Below are 17,937 nucleotides of genomic sequence, written 5' to 3'. Positions count from 1 at the left end.
ACGATTCGACTGCAGGAGGTCGTTCCGGACCCCCGCTGGACTTTTGGCAAGTCTTGTGGGGGTCAGGAGGCCCCCCAAGCTGGCCAAAAGTCCCTGGGGGTCCAGCGGGGGTCCGGGAGCGATCTCCTGCCGCGAATCGTTTTCTGTACGGAAAATGGCGCCGGCAGGAGATCGACTGCAGGAGGTCGTTCAGCGGGGGTTCCGGACCGCCGCTGAATGACCTCCTGCAGTCGATCTCCTGCCGGCGCCATTTTCCGTACGGAAAACGATTCGCGGCAGGAGATCGCTCCTGGACCCCCGCTGGACCCCCAGGGACTTTTGGCCAGCTTGGGGGGGCCTCCTGACCCCCACAAGACTTGCCAAAAGTCCAGCGGGGGTCCGGAACGACCTCCTGCAGTCGAATCGTGTTGGTCTATGGCCGCCGCCATTTTGCGGCCGCCATTTTGCAAAATGGCGCCGGCTGAAGACAACACAATTCAATTGCAGGAGCCCGTTCCGGACCGCCGCTGGACCCCCAGGTAATTTAAGGCATTTGGGGGGGTTTCGGGAGGGTGGGGGATTTAATTTAAAGGGTCGGGGGTGGGTTTTAGGGGGTTTTAGTGTGCCGGTTTTCCTGCCATTGGTTTAGGGCAAGTAAGTAAGTTCCTGCCCTCCCCCTTCCCCCGATTTACGATTTTTTAACGATAAATCGGGGGAATTGGTATTGTATCGTGGCCCTAACGATTTTTGACGATTTAAAATATATCGGACGATATTTTAAATCGTCAAAAAACGATTCACATCCCTAGATAGGAGTAAGCAGTCATTAGTTGCCACTGCTGTTCTCTGGCCAGTCAGAAATAGATGCTTTTGTAGTTGCTTCAGGGAGTGATTGCCCTTGAGAAAATGATCCAAATGCTAGTTCTGCCCTGGTTTAGAGTCACATTTTTCCTTCATTTAACATCCCTAGTGCCAGTGCTCTTATGTTGCCAACCTGGGTGACTTGTGATTCTATGACTGACATTCACTCAAAATCCATGAGGTTGTATCCATAACTGCTAATCAACAGTATTGTCTTGTATCTATTAATGTGATAGGTGCAGCTGAAAAACCAAAGCCTTAAAATTTTGGTTTATACTCCAAAACTCATAGGCCGTGAGGCAGCTGACTTCTCGTTGACTGTAGGGCACACCGTGTTCGTTCGTCCAAAGTAAGTAACCTTCCTTTTATTTTCAATGGCTATGAAGCCCTAGTGATTTAACCCATTTGCAAAACAGACAGGTGTTCCATGCTTTATTTGTACAGTAATTCTTTCATGTAGAAGTGTTTAGTAGGATTGTGGTGTCAAAACATTTTAATCTGGACACAGTGACGATGCACAAGCCATATGTGCATTCATTTAACATTCACAGCACTTTTTTTTTTTTTACTTTTTATTTATGCAATTTTAAATTAACAAAGCAAAGCAAAACTTTGTTTCGGCAAAATTAGGATAACAACAGAAACAAAGAAAAAAAATCGTATCCAGTTATGTATACAATTATATCCAATAATATACATAAGAAACTGTTCAGATAATTATTATTATCCCCAATAATAAAGAAACATGAGATCACTCAAAGGAGAAGAGTATACAGGGAGAAATAAAGCAACCAATTAAAGAAAGGCCTATAGCAAGTAGGGACCCCCATATAATAATTCTGGTCTTGATATAACATCAGGAATCAGTTGGAACTGGAGAAGAAGTAATAACTCTCCTAGCACTGAGAAAGGATTGTAGCTGCTCAGTTGCAAAAAATATAAAGGTATCTGAACTTACCTTTACAAAACATTTGCAGAGATAGCATAAAACAAAAGAAGCCCCCCCAAGCAAGAGTTTAAAAGCCTTTTCTCCTTTGCTGGGCGAGCCTAGAAATATCAGGAAAAATCCTTGCAGGTCTCTACAAGGCAAATGTTGAACATAAGAACATAAGAAAATGCCATACTGGGTCAGACCAAGGGTCCATCAAGCCCAGCATCCTGTTTCCAACAGTGGCCAATCCAGGCCATAAGAACCTGGCAAGTACCCAAAAAAAGTCTATTCCATGTAACCATTGCTAATGGCAGTGGTTATTCTCTAAGGGGTAGATTTTCAAATAGCGCGAATTGGCCTACTTTTGCTGGCGCATCAGGCGCAAGCAAAAGTAAGCTGGATTTTAGTAGATACGCGCGGAGCCGCGCGTATCTGCTAAAAACCTGGATCGGCGCACGCAAGGCTATTGATTTTGTATAGCCGGCGTGCGCCGAGCCGCGCAGCCTACCCCCATTCCCTCCGAGGCCGCTCCGAAATCGGAGCGGCCTCGGAGGGAACTTCCTTTTGCCCTCCCCTCACCTTCCCCTCCCTTCCCCTACCTAACCCACCCACCCGGCCCTGTCTAAGCCCCCCCCTTACCTTTGTCGGGGGATTTACGCCTCCCAGAGGGAGGCGTAAATCCCCGCGCGCCAGCGGGCCTCTTGCTCGCCGGGACGCGACCTGGGAGCGGGTACGGAGGGCGCGGCCACGCCCCCGGACCGCCCCGGGCCGTAGCCATGCCCCCGTACCCGCCCCCAAAACGCTGCCGACACGCCCCGAAAATGCCGCTGCGCTCGGTCACGCCCCCGACACGCCCCCTCCAAAAACCCCGGGACTTACGCGAGTCCCGGGGCTCTGCGCGCGCCAGTAGGCCTATGTAAAATAGGCTCACCGGTGCGCAGGGCCCTGCTCGCCTAAATCCACCCAAATCCGGGCGGATTTAGGTGAGCAGGGCTCTGAAAATCCGCCCCTAAGTGAACTTAATAGCAGGTAATGGACTTCTCCTCCAAGAACTTATCCAATCCTTTTTTAAACACAGCTATACTAAATGCACTAACCACATCCTCTGGCAACAAATTCCAGAGTTTAATTGTGCGTTGAGTAAAAAAGAACTTTCTCCGATTAGTTTTAAATGTGCCCCATGCTAACTTTATGGAGTGCCCCCTAGTCTTTCTACTATCCGAAAGAGTAAATAACCGATTCACATCTACCCTTTCTAGATCTCTCATGATTTTAAACACCTCTATCATATCCCCCCTCAGTCGTCTCTTCTCCAAGCTGAAAAGTCCTAACCTCTTTAGTCTTTCCTCATAGGGGAGTTGTTCCATTCCCCTTATCATTTTGGTAGCCCTTCTCTGTACCTTCTCCATCGCAATTATATCTTTTTTGAGATGCGGAGACCAGAATTGTACAAGGTATTCAAGGTGCGGTCTCACCATGGAGCGATACAGAGGCATTATGACATTTTCCGTTTTATTCACCATTCCCTTTCTAATAATTCCCAACATTCTGTTTGCTTTTTTGACTGCCGCAGCACACTGTACCGACAATTTCAATGTGTTATCCACTATGACACCTAGATCTCTTTTTTGGGTTGTAGCACCTAATATGGAACCCAACATTGTGTAATTATAGCATGGGTTATTTTTCCCTATATGCATTACCTTGCACTTATCCACATTAAATTTCATCTGCCATTTCATAAGAACATAAGAAATTGCCATGCTGGGTCAGACCAAGGGTCCATCAAGCCCAGCATCCTGTTTCCAACAGAGGCCAAAACCAGGCCACAAGAACCTGGCAATTACCCAAACACTAAGAAAATCCCATGCTACTGATGCAATTAATAGCAGTGGCTATTCCCTAAGTAAAATTGATTAATAGCCATTAATGGACTTCTCCTCCAAGAACTTATCCAAACCTTTTTTGAACCCAGCTATACTAACTGCACTAACCACATCCTCTGGCAACAAATTCCAGAGCTTTATTGTGCGTTGAGTGAAAAATAATTTTCTCCAATTAGTCTTAAATGTGCTACTTGCTAACTTCATGGAATGCCCCCTAGTCCTTCTATTATTCGAAAGTGAAAATAACCGAGTCACATCTACTCGTTCAAGACCTCTCATGATCTTAAAGACCTCTATCATATCCCCCCTCAGCCGTCTCTTCTCCAAGCTGAACAGCCCTAATCTCTTCAGCCTTTCCTCATAGGGAAGCTGTTCCATCCCCTTTATCATTTTGGTTGCCCTTCTCTGTACCTTCTCCATCGCAACTATATATTTTTTGAGATGCGGCGACCAGAATTGTACACAGTATTCAAGGTGGGTCTCACCATGGAGCGATATAGAGGCATTATGACATTTTCTGTTCTATTAACCATTCCCTTCCTAATAATTCCTAACATTCTATTTGCTTTTTTGACTGCTGCAGCACACTGAGCTGACGATTTTAGAGTATTATCCACTATGATGCCTAGATCTTTTTCCTGAGTGGTAGCTCCTAATATGGAACCTAACATCGTGTAACTACAGCAACGGTTATTTTTCCCTATATTCAACACCTTACACTTGTCCACATTAAATTTCATCTGCCATTTGGATGCCCAATCTTCAAGTCTTGCAAGGTCCTCCTGCAATGTATCACAGTCTGCTTGTGATTTAACTACTCTGAATAATTTTGTATCATCTGCAAATTTGATACCTCACTTGTCGTATTCCTTTCCAGATCATTTATATATATATTGAAAAGCACCGGTCCAAGTACAGATCCCTGAGGCACTCCACTGTTTACCCTTTTCCACTGAGAAAATTGACCATTTAATCCTACTCTCTGTTTCCTGTCTTTTAACCAGCTTGTAATCCACGAAAGGACATCGCCTCCTATCCCATGACTTTTTAGTTTTCATAGAAGCCTCTCATTAGGGACTTTGTCAAACGCCTTCTGAAAATCCAAATACACTACATCTACCGGTTCACCTTTATCCACATGTTTATTAACCCCTTCAAAAAAATGAAGCAGATTTGTTAGGCAAGACTTCCCTTGGGTAAATCCATGTTGACTATGTTCCATTAAATCATGTCTTTCTATATGCTTTACAAATTTGTTCTTGAGAATAGTTTCCACTATTTTTCCCGGCACTGAAGTCAGGCTCACTGGTCTATAGTTACCTGGATCACCCCTGGAGCCTTTTTTAAATATTGGGGTTACATTGGTCACCCTCCAGTCTTCAGGTACAATGGATGATTTTAATGATAGGTTACAAATTTTAACTAATAGATCAGAAATTTCATTTTTGAGTTCCTTCAGGACCCTAGGATGCATACCATCCGGTCCAGGTGATTTGCTACTCTTTAATTTGTCAATCTGGCCTACTACATCTTCCAGGTTCACAGTGATTTCTTTCCGTTCGTCTGACTCATCACCCCTGAAAACCATCACCCCTGAAAACCATTTCGATGCCCAATTTTCCAGTCTCACAAGGTCTTCCTGCAATTTATCACAATCTGCTTGTGATTTAACTACTCTGAACAATTTTGTGTCATCAGCAAATTTGATTATCCCACTCGTCGTATTTCTTTCCAGATCATTTATAAATATATTGAAAAGTAAGGGTCCCAATTCAGATCCCTGAGGCACTCCACTGTCCACTCCCTTCCACTGAGAAAATTGCCCATTTAATCCTACTCTCTGTTTCCTGTCTTTTAGCCAGTTTGCAATCCACGAAAGGACATCGCCACCTATCCCATGACTTTTTACTTTTCCTAGAAGCCTCTCATGAGGAACTTTGTCAAATGCCTTCTGAAAATCCAAGTATACTATATCTACCGGTTCACCTTTATCCACATGTTTATTAACTCCTTCAAAAAAGTGAAGCAGATTTGTGAGGCAAGACTTGCCCTGGGTAAAGCCATGCTGACTTTGTTCCATTAAACCATGTCTTTCTATATGTTCTGTGATTTTAATGTTTAGAACACTTTCCACTATTTTTCCTGGCACTGAAGTCAGGCTAACCGGTCTGTAGTTTCCCGGATCGCCCCTGAAGCCCTTTTTAAATATTGGGGTTACATTTGCTATCCTCCAGTCTTCAGGTACAATGGATGATTTTAATGATAAGTTACAAATTTTTACTAATAGGTCTGAAATTTCATTTTTTAGTTCCTTCAGAACTCTGGGGTGTATACCATCCGGTCCAGGTGATTTATTACTCTTTAGTTTGTCAATCAGGCCTACTACATCTTCTAGGTTCACCGTGATTTGATTCAGTCCATCTGAATCATTACCCATGAAAACCTTCTCCATTACGGGTACCTCCCCAACATCCTCTTCAGTAAACACCGAAGCAAAGAAATCATTTAATCTTTCCGCGATGACCTTATCTTCTCTAAGTGCCCCTTTAACCCCTCGATCATCTAACGGTCCAACTGACTCCCTCACAGGCTTTCTGCTTCGGATATATTTAAAAAAGCTTTTACTGTGAGTTTTTGCCACCACAGCCAACTTCTTTTCAAATTCTCTCTTAGCCTGTCTTATCAATGTCTTACATTTAACTTGCCAATGTTTATGCTTTATCCTATTTTCTTCTGTTGGATCCTTCTTCCAATTTTTGAATGAAGATCTTTTGGCTAAAATAGCTTCTTTCACCTCACCTTTTAACCATGCCGGTAATCGTTTTGCCTTCTTTCCACCTTTCTTAATGTGTGGAATTCATCTGGACTATGCTTCTAGAATGGTATTTTTTAACAATGACCAAGCCTCTTGGACATTTTTTACTTTGTAGCTGCTCCTTTCAGTTTTTTTCTAACAATTTTTCTCATTTTATCAAAGTTTCCCTTTTGAAAGTTTAGCACGAGAGCCTTGGATTTGCACACTGTTCCTTTTCCAGTCATTAAATCAAATGTGATCATATTATGATCACTATTGCCAAGCGGCCCCACCACCGTTACCTCTCTCAGCAAGTCCTGTGCTCCATTGAGAATTAGATCTAAAATTGCTCCCTCTCTTGTCGGTTCCTGAACCAATTGCTCCATAAAGCTATCATTTATTCCAGCCGGGAATGTTATCTCTCTAGCGTGACCCGATGATACATTTACCCAGTCTATATTGGGGTAATTGAAGTCTCCCATTATTACTGCACTACCAATTTGGTTAGCTTCCCTAATTTCTCTTAGCATTTCACTGAACACTGAAGCTGTTACCGGATCGGCCATAGGGGGCTCCTGCAACCACTCCCAGTGCCTCAAGAACTTTGGACACATATCTCCAGCGACTTTGTGGTGGACTTGCCCCCGTCCAATGGGAACTAGGTGATCTGGGTCATAGTGGATAGGTTCTTCAAGATGGCACACTTCACTTCTCTGCCTAAGTTGCCTTCAGCGCCCGAGTTAGCCCAGCTTTTCACCCAGCATATCTTCCGCCTCCATGGTCTTCCACAGCACATTACATCTGACCGTTCCCTATGTAAGAAATTCGGAGTTCAACTAGATTTTACATCTGCTTTCCACTCTCAGGGAAATGGCCAGGCTGAGCGGATCAATCGGGGCCTGAAAACCTTCATCCGCTCATTCGTTGGGAGCCGTCAGGACGACTGGGCATCTTTGTTACCTTGGGCAGAATTCTCGCACAACATGCATGTTCACTCTGCCAAGGGGACCTCCCCATTCCAAGTAGTCTTCGTTAAGCAGCCAAGACCTCCGCTACCTCTACCTCTTGCTGTGCCTTCTCCGACGGCCCAACTCACTGCTCAGCAACTCCCTACTCTGTAGAATACCACACAGGCTAACCTCTAAAGAGCCGCCAATGCTGCCAAGCAGATTATGGACAAACACCACTGTCCGGCCCCTCTATTCAGACCTGGGGACCAGGTGTGGTTAAGCATGCGCCATATATGCCTTCAAGTGCCCTCCATGAGACTAGCTCCTAAATATATTGGACCGTTTTCTGTCAGCGAGCAGCTGGGGCCGGTTTCCTATCGTCTACACCTGCCTGCTAGCTTAAGGATACACACCTCCTTTCATGTGTCCTTGTTAAAGCCCTTTGTGCTCTCTACATTTCACTCTACACCTCCAGAGACTCCGGATGTCTCCTCTGAAGAAGACCCAGTTTATCAAGTTAGAGAGATACTGGACATATGATGCAATCACAGGCGTTGGGAGTATCTGATATCCTGGGAAGGATTTGGTCCGGAGGAAAACTCCTGGGAGCCGGCCTCAAACATCTTGGACAAGTCCCTGCTTCAGCATTTTCATGAAGTACACCCCAACAAGCCTGGACCTTCTGTGAGGGGGTGTAAAGGGGGGGGGGGGTACTGTTGGGACTCCCGCGTCAGTCCCCCCTACCTGCCCTGACACTCAGCAGGCTCCCTGCTCTCCAGTGCAGCGCGCTCCGACTCCGAGTCGGCTGCCAGCATGGCCTCCACGCAGCTCTAGATGCCGCTGACCCCCCTTCTGCGGGTGCTTCCCTAGGGGCGTGCGCAACTTAGCCTAACTCTTAAAGGGGCCGTGGCGGGAAACCACGGCCCGGCCCCTAAAGATGACGTCAGAACTGAGAGGTATTTAAACTCTGGCTCAGCCCTCAGTTCTTTGCCTTGGCAACAGGTCTTTCTCTTCGGAGTGCTAGTTGCTGATCCTGTGGTTCCTGTTCCTGTGATTCTGGTTCCTGTGGTTCCTGATCGTGTGTTCCTGATTGTTCCTGTTGTTCCTGATTCTGTGCCATTCCTCACCTCTGGTTCCTGCTTCCTCTTCCTTGGCTTGATCTCCTGGTTCAGACTTTGGCTTGTTTCCTCGCCTCTGCTCGTCTGCTGTCCGTCTTGACCCTTGGCCTGGTACCTCATCTCTGCTTGTCTGCTGCCTGCCCTTGACCTTTGTCTTGGCTCTCGTTTTCAATCTTCGCTGCCTGCCTCAACCCGGATTCTTGACTCCGTCTCTGCCTGCTGCTGGACCCGTCTTCACTAAGGAGACCCGCACCTAAGACTTGCCAGTCCCGGTACCCAAGGGCTCAACCTGAGGGGAATGAGGGTTGGTATAGGTGAAGCTCCAACTGGGTTGCCCTCACCTGCACTGCCTTCAGGCGATGAGGACCATTGGGGGCCGTCCCTTGGTGGTAACACCAACTCTCGTCCCGGTCCAAGGGTCCACAGCTCTAACAGGATGCATCTGTCTCCAAAGTCACCAAGACTCAAACGCCCTCCAGACCTGAATATCCGCCAAAGTGGAAGCTTGACGAGCCTGGAGAAACGTGGAGATAACCTTCCAGGCACAGCCACCACCTCTCAAAAGCCAAGCCGTGAGACAAAAGTGATCCTCTTGATCTGAAAATATGGGCTCCTGATGCAGCAACTTTGGTAGATGAGCCAGCCAAAGGGATCTGATCACCACCAGTTGCACCAGATCTGCAAACCACAGACACCACAGCAACTCGGGCACTACCAACACCACTGAACTGGGATGCACCTCTATTCGCCTCAGAATTCGACCAACCAGAGGCCAAGGAGGAAACACATATAGCAGGATCCCTGACGGCCAAGGACACACTAGAGCATCCAGGCCCACCAAACTGACCTCTCTTCTGCAAATGACAAACCTTTCTTTCTTTGCGTTGAACCGTGCGCCATGAGGCCCAGCTGGGGAACACCCCACCAGACACAAATGCAGTTCCAAGCCTCATGAGATAATTCCCATTCCCCCAGGTCCAATTGCTGCCTGCTGAGGAAGTCTGCCTGTACTTTTTCCACCCCTGTGACATGCGAGGCCGCTATGCCCTTGAGATGGCACTCTGCCTACATGAACAAACACCATGCTTCCAGAGCTACACCCCGACTATTCATCCTGCCTTGTCGGTTGATGTACGTCACCTTTGTCACATTGAACCTGCATCCGTGGTGACCACCACCCAGGCCGGGGGTTTCAGGTCCATTGTTTTCATCAGATTGTGCTGAAACAGCCACCAATAGAGAGTAGATCTGGATTCTTGCAGCAGAGCAATGGCAGATGATATTGTCCCGACAATGGGCCCCACCTGGATAACACAGCGCGCTGCAGAGGTCTTATGTGTGCAAATGTCCATGGAATCAAATCTAATGTGAATGCCATGGAACCGAGCACTTGAAAGAATTCCCAAACCGTTGGCAACATAAGACGAAGCAGGCGTGTCACCTGTGCCTGCAACCTCCGCACTTGGTCTTCCAACAAGAACACCCTGCCCTTCCTAGTATTAAATAAAGCCCCCAGATACTCCAAGGACTGGTTGAAACCAGATGGCTTTTTGACATATATATGACCCAACCTAGTGATTGCAAGGTGTTCATCACCACTGAAGCTACCTCTCGCAGTCCTCCTCTGACTTTGCTCAAATGAGCCAGTCATCCAGGTACAGATGAACCAGAACTCTTTCCTTGTGTAGGGCCACAGCCACCACCACCATCATCCTGGTGAAGGTTCGTGGCGCTGTCACTGGTCCGAAAGGAAGAGCCCGAAACTGAAAATGTTGACCCAGCACTATGAAGCGAAGAAACTTCTGATGGTCCATCCGAATCGGAATATGAAGAAACGCCTTGTCAAGTTGAGGGACGCCAGGAACTCTCCTTTGCGGACTGCTGCTACAACCGTGCGCAGTATCTCTACATGAAAATGCAGCACCCAAAGGGCCCTGTTCACCTTCTGCAGGTCAAGAATGGGATGGAAGGTACTCTCCTTCTTGGGATCCATGAAGTAAAAGGAGTTCCGCCCCCTTCTGTTGTACCTCCTGCAGCATGGGCATTATGGCACGTAGATCCAGTATCCTTTGCAGCGTTCACCACACAGCCTCCCACTTGCTGCAAGAGACCACGTGTGACTCGAGAAAGGCCTCCCTAACCGGGCATAAAAATTCTAGAGCATTGCTTTCTTTTAAGACCTCTAGCACCCAATGGTCCGAGGTAATCCTGCTCCACTCCATGAAAAAGCTGGACAAGCTGCCTCCTATAGCTTCAGACACCCTGGTTTCCTTGTATTAACTTTCCACCACCAGCCCCTTGACCGACACCATCTCTAGAGCCTCTACAGCTTCCACGAAAAGACTGCTGGCGGTTGACCGTCGGCTTCACAGACACGTTGGAGGTGGTCCTACCAGACTGAAATCTCCTCGAATCCCTGAGCCAGGTTCGAGGTGGGAACACCTTCTTACTAGCATGCTTATCCTCAAGCAGCCTGTTCCCTTTAGATTTTCCCAACATCTTCATCAGCTGATCCAAATCCCCAAAGAGAAGCTTCCCTATAAAAGGGAGATTACACAGCTGAGCCTTCGACCACATGTCCGCTGACCAATTGTACAACCACAAAAGCCTACGGGCTGCCACTACCGAGACCATACTTCTGGCTGGCGTGCAAATCAAATCATAGAATGCATTGGTAACATAAGCCATCCCAGCCTCTAAACGAACTGACTGCAGGGCACCATCTCCTGACAAAGCTGGATCCTGTGCTTTCTGCATCCCACACAGACAGGCCCTCTGTATCAAGCTGGCACAAACGACGGCCCCAAGACTCAACACGGGGACCTCAAACATCCGCTTTAGGTGGAACTCCTGCACATCTTTCAAAACGGCAGCTCCCGCTACCGGGATGGTTGTCTTAAGTGACCACCGACACTGCAGCTTTCACTTTCATTACCTGCAGTATCTCCAAAGTCTCGTCCATCAGGGGATATAGCTTCCCAACTTCCTGATCTTCTTAGGTAAGGGAAAGGCACTCGGAGGGGGGGGGGGTCCACAGCCCATCTAGGAATGGACTAACCCCCTCGCTGTCCGACTTTAACCCCCAATTCTTCCAATGCCTGGGGAATAAGAGGGCATAGTTCTATATTCTTAAATAAACGGACAACTCGAGGATCATCCCCCTCCAATATTTCATCTGGAGCGGGGTCGTCCTTAGCTATATCCGGGTCCACACCCAGTGCCACAGTCACGTCAGTGTCTGGAACCCGACTTTCGCCTGCTTCCCCTTCACCCCCTTCCTTGCCATGAAGGCTTTATGCATCAAGAGGATACATTTCGGTGAAAATCCCTCAGGGCCATCCATCCCCAGCTCTAGGCTGTCGGCGGAGTCCCTGCCTCATCAGAGTCCCCCTGAACCACAGGAGAAAATGGGGGAGGGGAATCTCTGGGTTCCCTAGTTAAAAAGGACTCTTGCCCGCGGCCCTCCGCAGATCCAGACACCTTGTGGTGCTCCCTGGACCCCTCGGCCACCGACACCAACACCCCCCCTCCCCCGAAGGGCGGGAAATCCACTTCCCCCAGTGCGCCCCCGCTGAGGAACCCTCCTCTTCTGAAGTACAACCAGGACAGAGGGAACGAGAATTCAAGCATGTAAACTCCAGCCCACACGCATGGCACATTTCTCTGCGCAGTTCGGGTGCCATACCATGTGCTCCCGCACCTATGGCTGCTTCACGTCCTGAAAACACTGCCAGCTTTAATCACCATTCTGGTGTGTGCCTTTTTTTTCCCCCTTAACCTTACTGTGTGGCGTGTAAAACAAATGCGGCTGCACCAACCACTTCCACGCCTCCTCCATTACAGGCCTGGTCGCTAATGATGCTGCCCCCGGGACCCCTGGGACACACGTGGACTGGCACAGTAATTACCTTCTGTCTGCCGAGGCCTGCGGCCCTTGCTGCCTCATGGACCTACCTTCCGCCCCCCCCCCCCCCCCCCCCCATAGCAATCAGCTGTTTGCATTTCTGCTCCTTTCTTTCTTTTTTTTTTTTAACTTTAAAATCACAAATACAAAGGCAAAAAAGCAAAGACAGGGTACTTCCCTGATTCCGGGGCCTTGCAGACAGAGGCCTTGGAGGCCTTGAGGAAACCAATCCCCTGGCTTTCAGGGCCTCTGGCACGATGTGGGCAAGCACAAGGCAGGGGTTCCCAACCCCCTGGACGCCCGGCTCAATCTAAGGAATGGTCCACCAAGGAGCCTAACACCTCATGGAGTTTCCTCCGAAATTCTCCTACTTCAATTTCTCTCTCTTTCTTAATCTCAGACTGCAGGGTTGCACCTCTACCATCTGCTGGAATCAGAGAAATATTGAGGGGACTGCAGGTAGCACTCTCTGTTATGTAGCAGTGCCTCAAAGTTTTGTTTCTCTGACTCCATCTGCTGGTAGGGAGGCAAAACCATTTTGTCTGGACTGATCTGGGTATGTGCAGGAATGGCCACATATGCACATGCAAGAACCTTTGTAAAAAGAAGAAATTCTTCTACAGGGACATCATTCCATCCAGGAATTATATCAAAATCATCTTTGGTTTGATAAGGATTTAAGAGATGTTTGATGGAACATACATTATAACTGCTTTCTCTGCCATTCCAACTTCACCTCTCCCCACCTCTTTACTTCAGGACAAGAGGAAAGGGAAGGGGAGAACACCAGAAGAAGGACTCTGCAAGCTGTTTGCAAGGGGAGGGGCCAGAGCAGGAGCATAGAGAGCTATGACTGAAGGCAGGAAGGCACCCTGCAGTTTTCTTCAAAAGATAAGAACATAAGAAATTGCCATGCTGGGTCAGACCAAGGGTCCATCAAGCCCAGCATCCTGTTTCCAACAGAGGCCAAACCCGGCCACAAGAACCTGGCAATTACCCAAACACTAAGAAGATCCCATGCTACTGTTGCAATTAATAGCAGTGGCTATTCCCTAAGTAAACTTGATTAATAGCCGTTAATGGACTTCTCCTCCAAGAACACATCCAAACCTTTTTTGAACCCAGCTACGCTAACTGCACTAACCACATCCTCTGGCAACAAATTCCAGAGCTTTATTGTGCATTGAGTGAAAAAGAATTTTCTCCGATTAGTCTTAAATGTGTTACTTGCTAACTTCATGGAATGCCCCCTAGTCCTTCTATTATTTGAAAGTGTAAATAACCGATTCACATCTACTCGTTCAAGACCTCTCATGATCTTAATGACCTCTATCATATCCCCCCTCAACCGTCTCTTCTCCAAGCTGAACAGCCCTAACCTCTTCAGCCTTTCCTCATAGGGGAGCTGTTCCATCCCCTTTATCAATTTGATTGCCCTTCTCTGTACCTTCTCCATCGCAACTATATCTTTTTTGAGATGCGGCGACCAGAATTGTACACCGTATTCAAGGTGCGGTCTCACCATGGAGCGATTATAGAGGCATTATGACATTTTCCGTTTTATTAACCATTCCCTTCCTAATAATTCCTAACATTCTGTTTGCTTTTTTGACTGCTGCAGCACACTGAGCTGACGATTTTAAAGTATTATGCCTAGATCTTTTTCCTGGGTGGTAGTTCCTAATATGGAACCTAAAATCATGTAACTACAGCAAGGGTTATTTTCCCTATATGCAACACCTTGCGCTTCTCCACATTAAATTTCATCTGCCATTTGGATGCCCAATCTTCCAGTCTTGCAAGGTCCTCCTGTAATGTATCACAATCCGCTTGTGATTTAACTACTCTGAATAATTTTGTATCATCCGCAAATTCGATAACCTCACTTGTCGTATTCCTTTCCAGATCATTTATATATATATTGAAAAGCACTGGTCCAAGTACAGATCCCTGTGAAAGCTTTTAGGAATGTTGATTCTGTGAGGCATTGTAAATTGTGTGGCAACAAGCTAATTATGTGGTTTCTCCTGTGGCCAGCAGCATGCACAATCAGGGGAGGCGCACTGATCAAGACATAATGAACTTTCATATTTTACACTTTAACTTAACCTTCTAATAGCTGTACAGAAGATGGATAGCAAGCTGGAATCAAATCTAAAATTTGTGTAATTTTCTTTTTTGAATGGTACAATAAAATGTTGATTTTTCTAGCTGTAGTATTCACTGTTAAAACTTTCAGGCTTATAAAAGAAAACAAAGGACTTTACTGCTCATCTACAGGAGCAGCTTCCCTATCTGAGTTCTTGTGACAAGAGCCATGTATTGAAAGTTCAAAATGATATTATGTCTTATTGCTGTGTTTGGAATACATTCTTCCCACAGCAGATGGTCCTGTATTTGTACTGTAAGAGGAGATCCCTATCTAGAAGATTAGGCAGGTTTCTCATTTCCTGTTCCTTATTACTTATAACTGTTGCAGGCCGCTGGATGTACTCAGTTCTCTTTTGGGAAAAAGAAAAGACTTGGTTAAAGATTGATGATAAATGTCCTTCGGGTAACATCAAGGGCAGACTAGTCTATTGTTTGGCATAGTAACACAGAGCCTGCTAATCAAAGAAGAGCTGAGCACATAGAAATGAAATGACATAGAAATGATGGCAGAAAAGGACCAAATGGTCCATCCAGTCGGCCCAGCAAGCTTATGGTAGCATCTGCTGCACCATATAGGTCACCCCCAAACTTAGTTTCCCAGACCATCAAAGTCAGGGCCCTTATTGGTTGCTGTCCGAGTTCAGTTCCCCATTACCTCTTGCCATTAAAGCAGAGAGCAATGTTGGAGTTGCATCAAAAGTATCAGGCTTATTGGTTAAGGGTAGTAACAGCCGCATCAGCAAGTTACCCACATGCTTTTTTATTTTCCCAGACCATAAAATTCAATGTCCTTGTTGGTTGCTGCCTGAATCTAATTCCCCTTTTCCTCTTTTTTCTCTGCTGTTGAAGCAACGAGTAATGATGGAGTTGTATCAACAGTATGAATGCTTATTGGTTAAGGGTAGCAACTGCCACTCCAGCAAGTTACCCCCATGCACTCTTTTCTTCATTTCTATCCTCTGGCCTTTAGGGTCCACAGTGTTTATCACATGCCCCTTTGAAATCTTTCTCCTTTTTTGTTTTCGCCACCTCTTCCAGAAGGGCATTCTAGGTATCCACCACCCTCTATTTCCTGACATAGGTTTAGGACCCTAAGGGCCTGATTTTCAAAAGCATTTACATGCTTAAAACTGGATTTTACATGTGTAGATGCACTTTACTCGTATAAGTGGGCTTTTGAAAATTGCTACAATATATGCTATTGAATTTTTAATAAGTTTTATCTGCATTAAGTGCACTTAACATAGGTATGTTACTTTGCTTTCTAACTCCTTTGAAAATTCACCTGTTAGGGCCAAAGCAGCTCTTGGGGGTAAGCTGGCACCATTAATTTTTTATTTTATTTAAATAATTTATATTCTGCTCTAGCCATTGTACTAAGCAGTTTACAAATAAAACATGCATAAAATCATCACAATAAAAAAGAAAATATTCAGATCTACAGCTTCCTTCAGGATAACCTTTACCTTAAACAATCAACTCCATTTTAGTATCCTATGGCTGAACATTTTGCCTAGAGTAAATTTATCACCATCACCAATAAATTATAACCATAGATGATAACTTTCAAACAACTGCACAAGGCAGCATGTACGTGTGTATATGGTTGCACATAGTTTTACCTTAGTATATTATAACCATTGCATATCACCCCATACCCTATGCATGTATGTATACTTACACGCAAATAGTTCAATTCGTTGAATGCTTGTATTTTTTCTACCTAAATTTTAATATATAGGCCTGTATGTATATTTTACATGCAAAAATAAATTGGGACTAACTTGTGCAAATCAGCGTGTAAGTGAAATTACCAGTTTGACCAATTACTCAATTACTCAGTCCTTCTCCAGGTCATTGATACCCTCCTGGTTCTTCAGCCTCAATTCCCTCCCATTCACCCAGATTTCCTGATACAATAAACACGTTTAATATCACTTAGACCAGATAATTATCAGGTGTAAAATTATGTAAGTTGACAAATCTATGTGCAAAATAGCAACTTACGCAGTAAGTGTTGGCCTTGCCCTAGAACGCCCTTAGACCACCTCTTTTTACGCACATATATGTGCGCAAGAAAGCAAAAATGCACGCATATGCTTGATTTTTATAAAATAGTATGTACATGAGTAGATGCTACTTGTGCACGCGTATGCTAATTTTTACACATGTAAATCTCTGAAAATTCATCCCATAGAATTCAGTTTTAATTCATCTAATAAGCTAAGTAATTGAACAAAATTTAACATCCATTAATACCAAATGCCTGACCATTTACTTTATGAAATGGCGAACACAGGTTTCTGATCTTTACAAGTCTGGCAGAGAATTCCATATTATATTGGTTCTTTTTCAAGTTTCTGATAGTCTTAGGATCAAGAAGATTTGACCCACTAGAGGAAAGTGGTCTGGTAGTACAATAGATCTTTACGATCAAACTAATACGCAGTGGTACATCTGCATTTAACATCCTACATATTAAGACTAACTGTAGTCGGTTGCAGTAGTCAAAGCAGAATGTGGTGAGAGCGTGGACAAGGGATTTGGTAATGCATTCAGAAAGGGAGGGATGGATTCTGGTGATATTATAGAGAAACAAACAACATATTTAGCAGTGTTTTGAATATGTAAAGAGAAACTATCATCAAAGCTCATCCCAGGGCTGAGGGAATCAGGAGGATGATGACAGCGTTATCCTCAGATGGAGAAAGGGGAGAGGTAGATTTGGGGTGAAAGACAAGAAGCTCCGTCTTGGCTATGTTAAGTTTAAGAGGGTGGCAGGATATCCAGGTGGCAATGTCAGTCAGACAAGCATGGCTGAGCATTGGGACTGGATTCTTGGTGAGACTTCTGGTGTAGAGCAGTAGATCTGGGAGTTCCCAGCATGAACCAGGAAAACTGCTTTTAGCTATACTGCTCCTTCTTTTTTTAATTCATTGCCTGAGGTGTTCCACTTTCAGACTTCATATTTGAATTTTAGAAAGCAGATTGACACAAGTTATAGTCAAGCTTTTTAATTCTAAGCTTTATTGTTTGTTTTATTATGTAGAATTTTATTTTAGGCTTATTTATTATGCATTATATTATTATTTTTAGTTTTATGTCTTTGGCATAAGTATATCACCATTATTATTTTATAAATGCTTTGAGAACGTAACTTTGAAGTGGTAATCAAGTTGAAATAAATACTTAAAGGCAGTACTGAAAGCCATGGAAAGGGAAAAGTGCGCTGAGGAAACAAGTTTCAGAGAGACAAATGAAGAGATCCCAAGGAAGTGTCAATAAGCAAACTCTGTGGTATTTTGATACTCTAGTACTTGCAGTCCTTATATCGAGTGAAATGAAAGTACTTAAAGACATTAC

The 17,937-nt window shown here is 45.3% G+C and overlaps 1 protein-coding gene across 1 annotated transcript in view; it reads left to right on the top strand.

Annotated features, from left to right (window-relative positions):
- CFAP47 (cilia and flagella associated protein 47) overlaps positions 1 to 17,937 on the top strand; it is a 1,765,744-nt gene that overhangs the window by 746,870 nt on the left and 1,000,937 nt on the right. Inside the window, exon 37 of the mRNA XM_029603108.1 lies at positions 1,077 to 1,189. Coding sequence (XP_029458968.1) covers positions 1,077 to 1,189 — 113 coding nt within the window. The remainder of the gene's footprint in view (positions 1 to 1,076; positions 1,190 to 17,937) is intronic.

Source organism: Rhinatrema bivittatum, chromosome 5 (genome assembly GCF_901001135.1).
Source record: "Rhinatrema bivittatum chromosome 5, aRhiBiv1.1, whole genome shotgun sequence".
In the NCBI taxonomy this organism is placed as follows: Eukaryota; Metazoa; Chordata; class Amphibia; order Gymnophiona; family Rhinatrematidae; genus Rhinatrema; species Rhinatrema bivittatum.
This window is presented reverse-complemented; position numbering and strand designations above follow the sequence as displayed.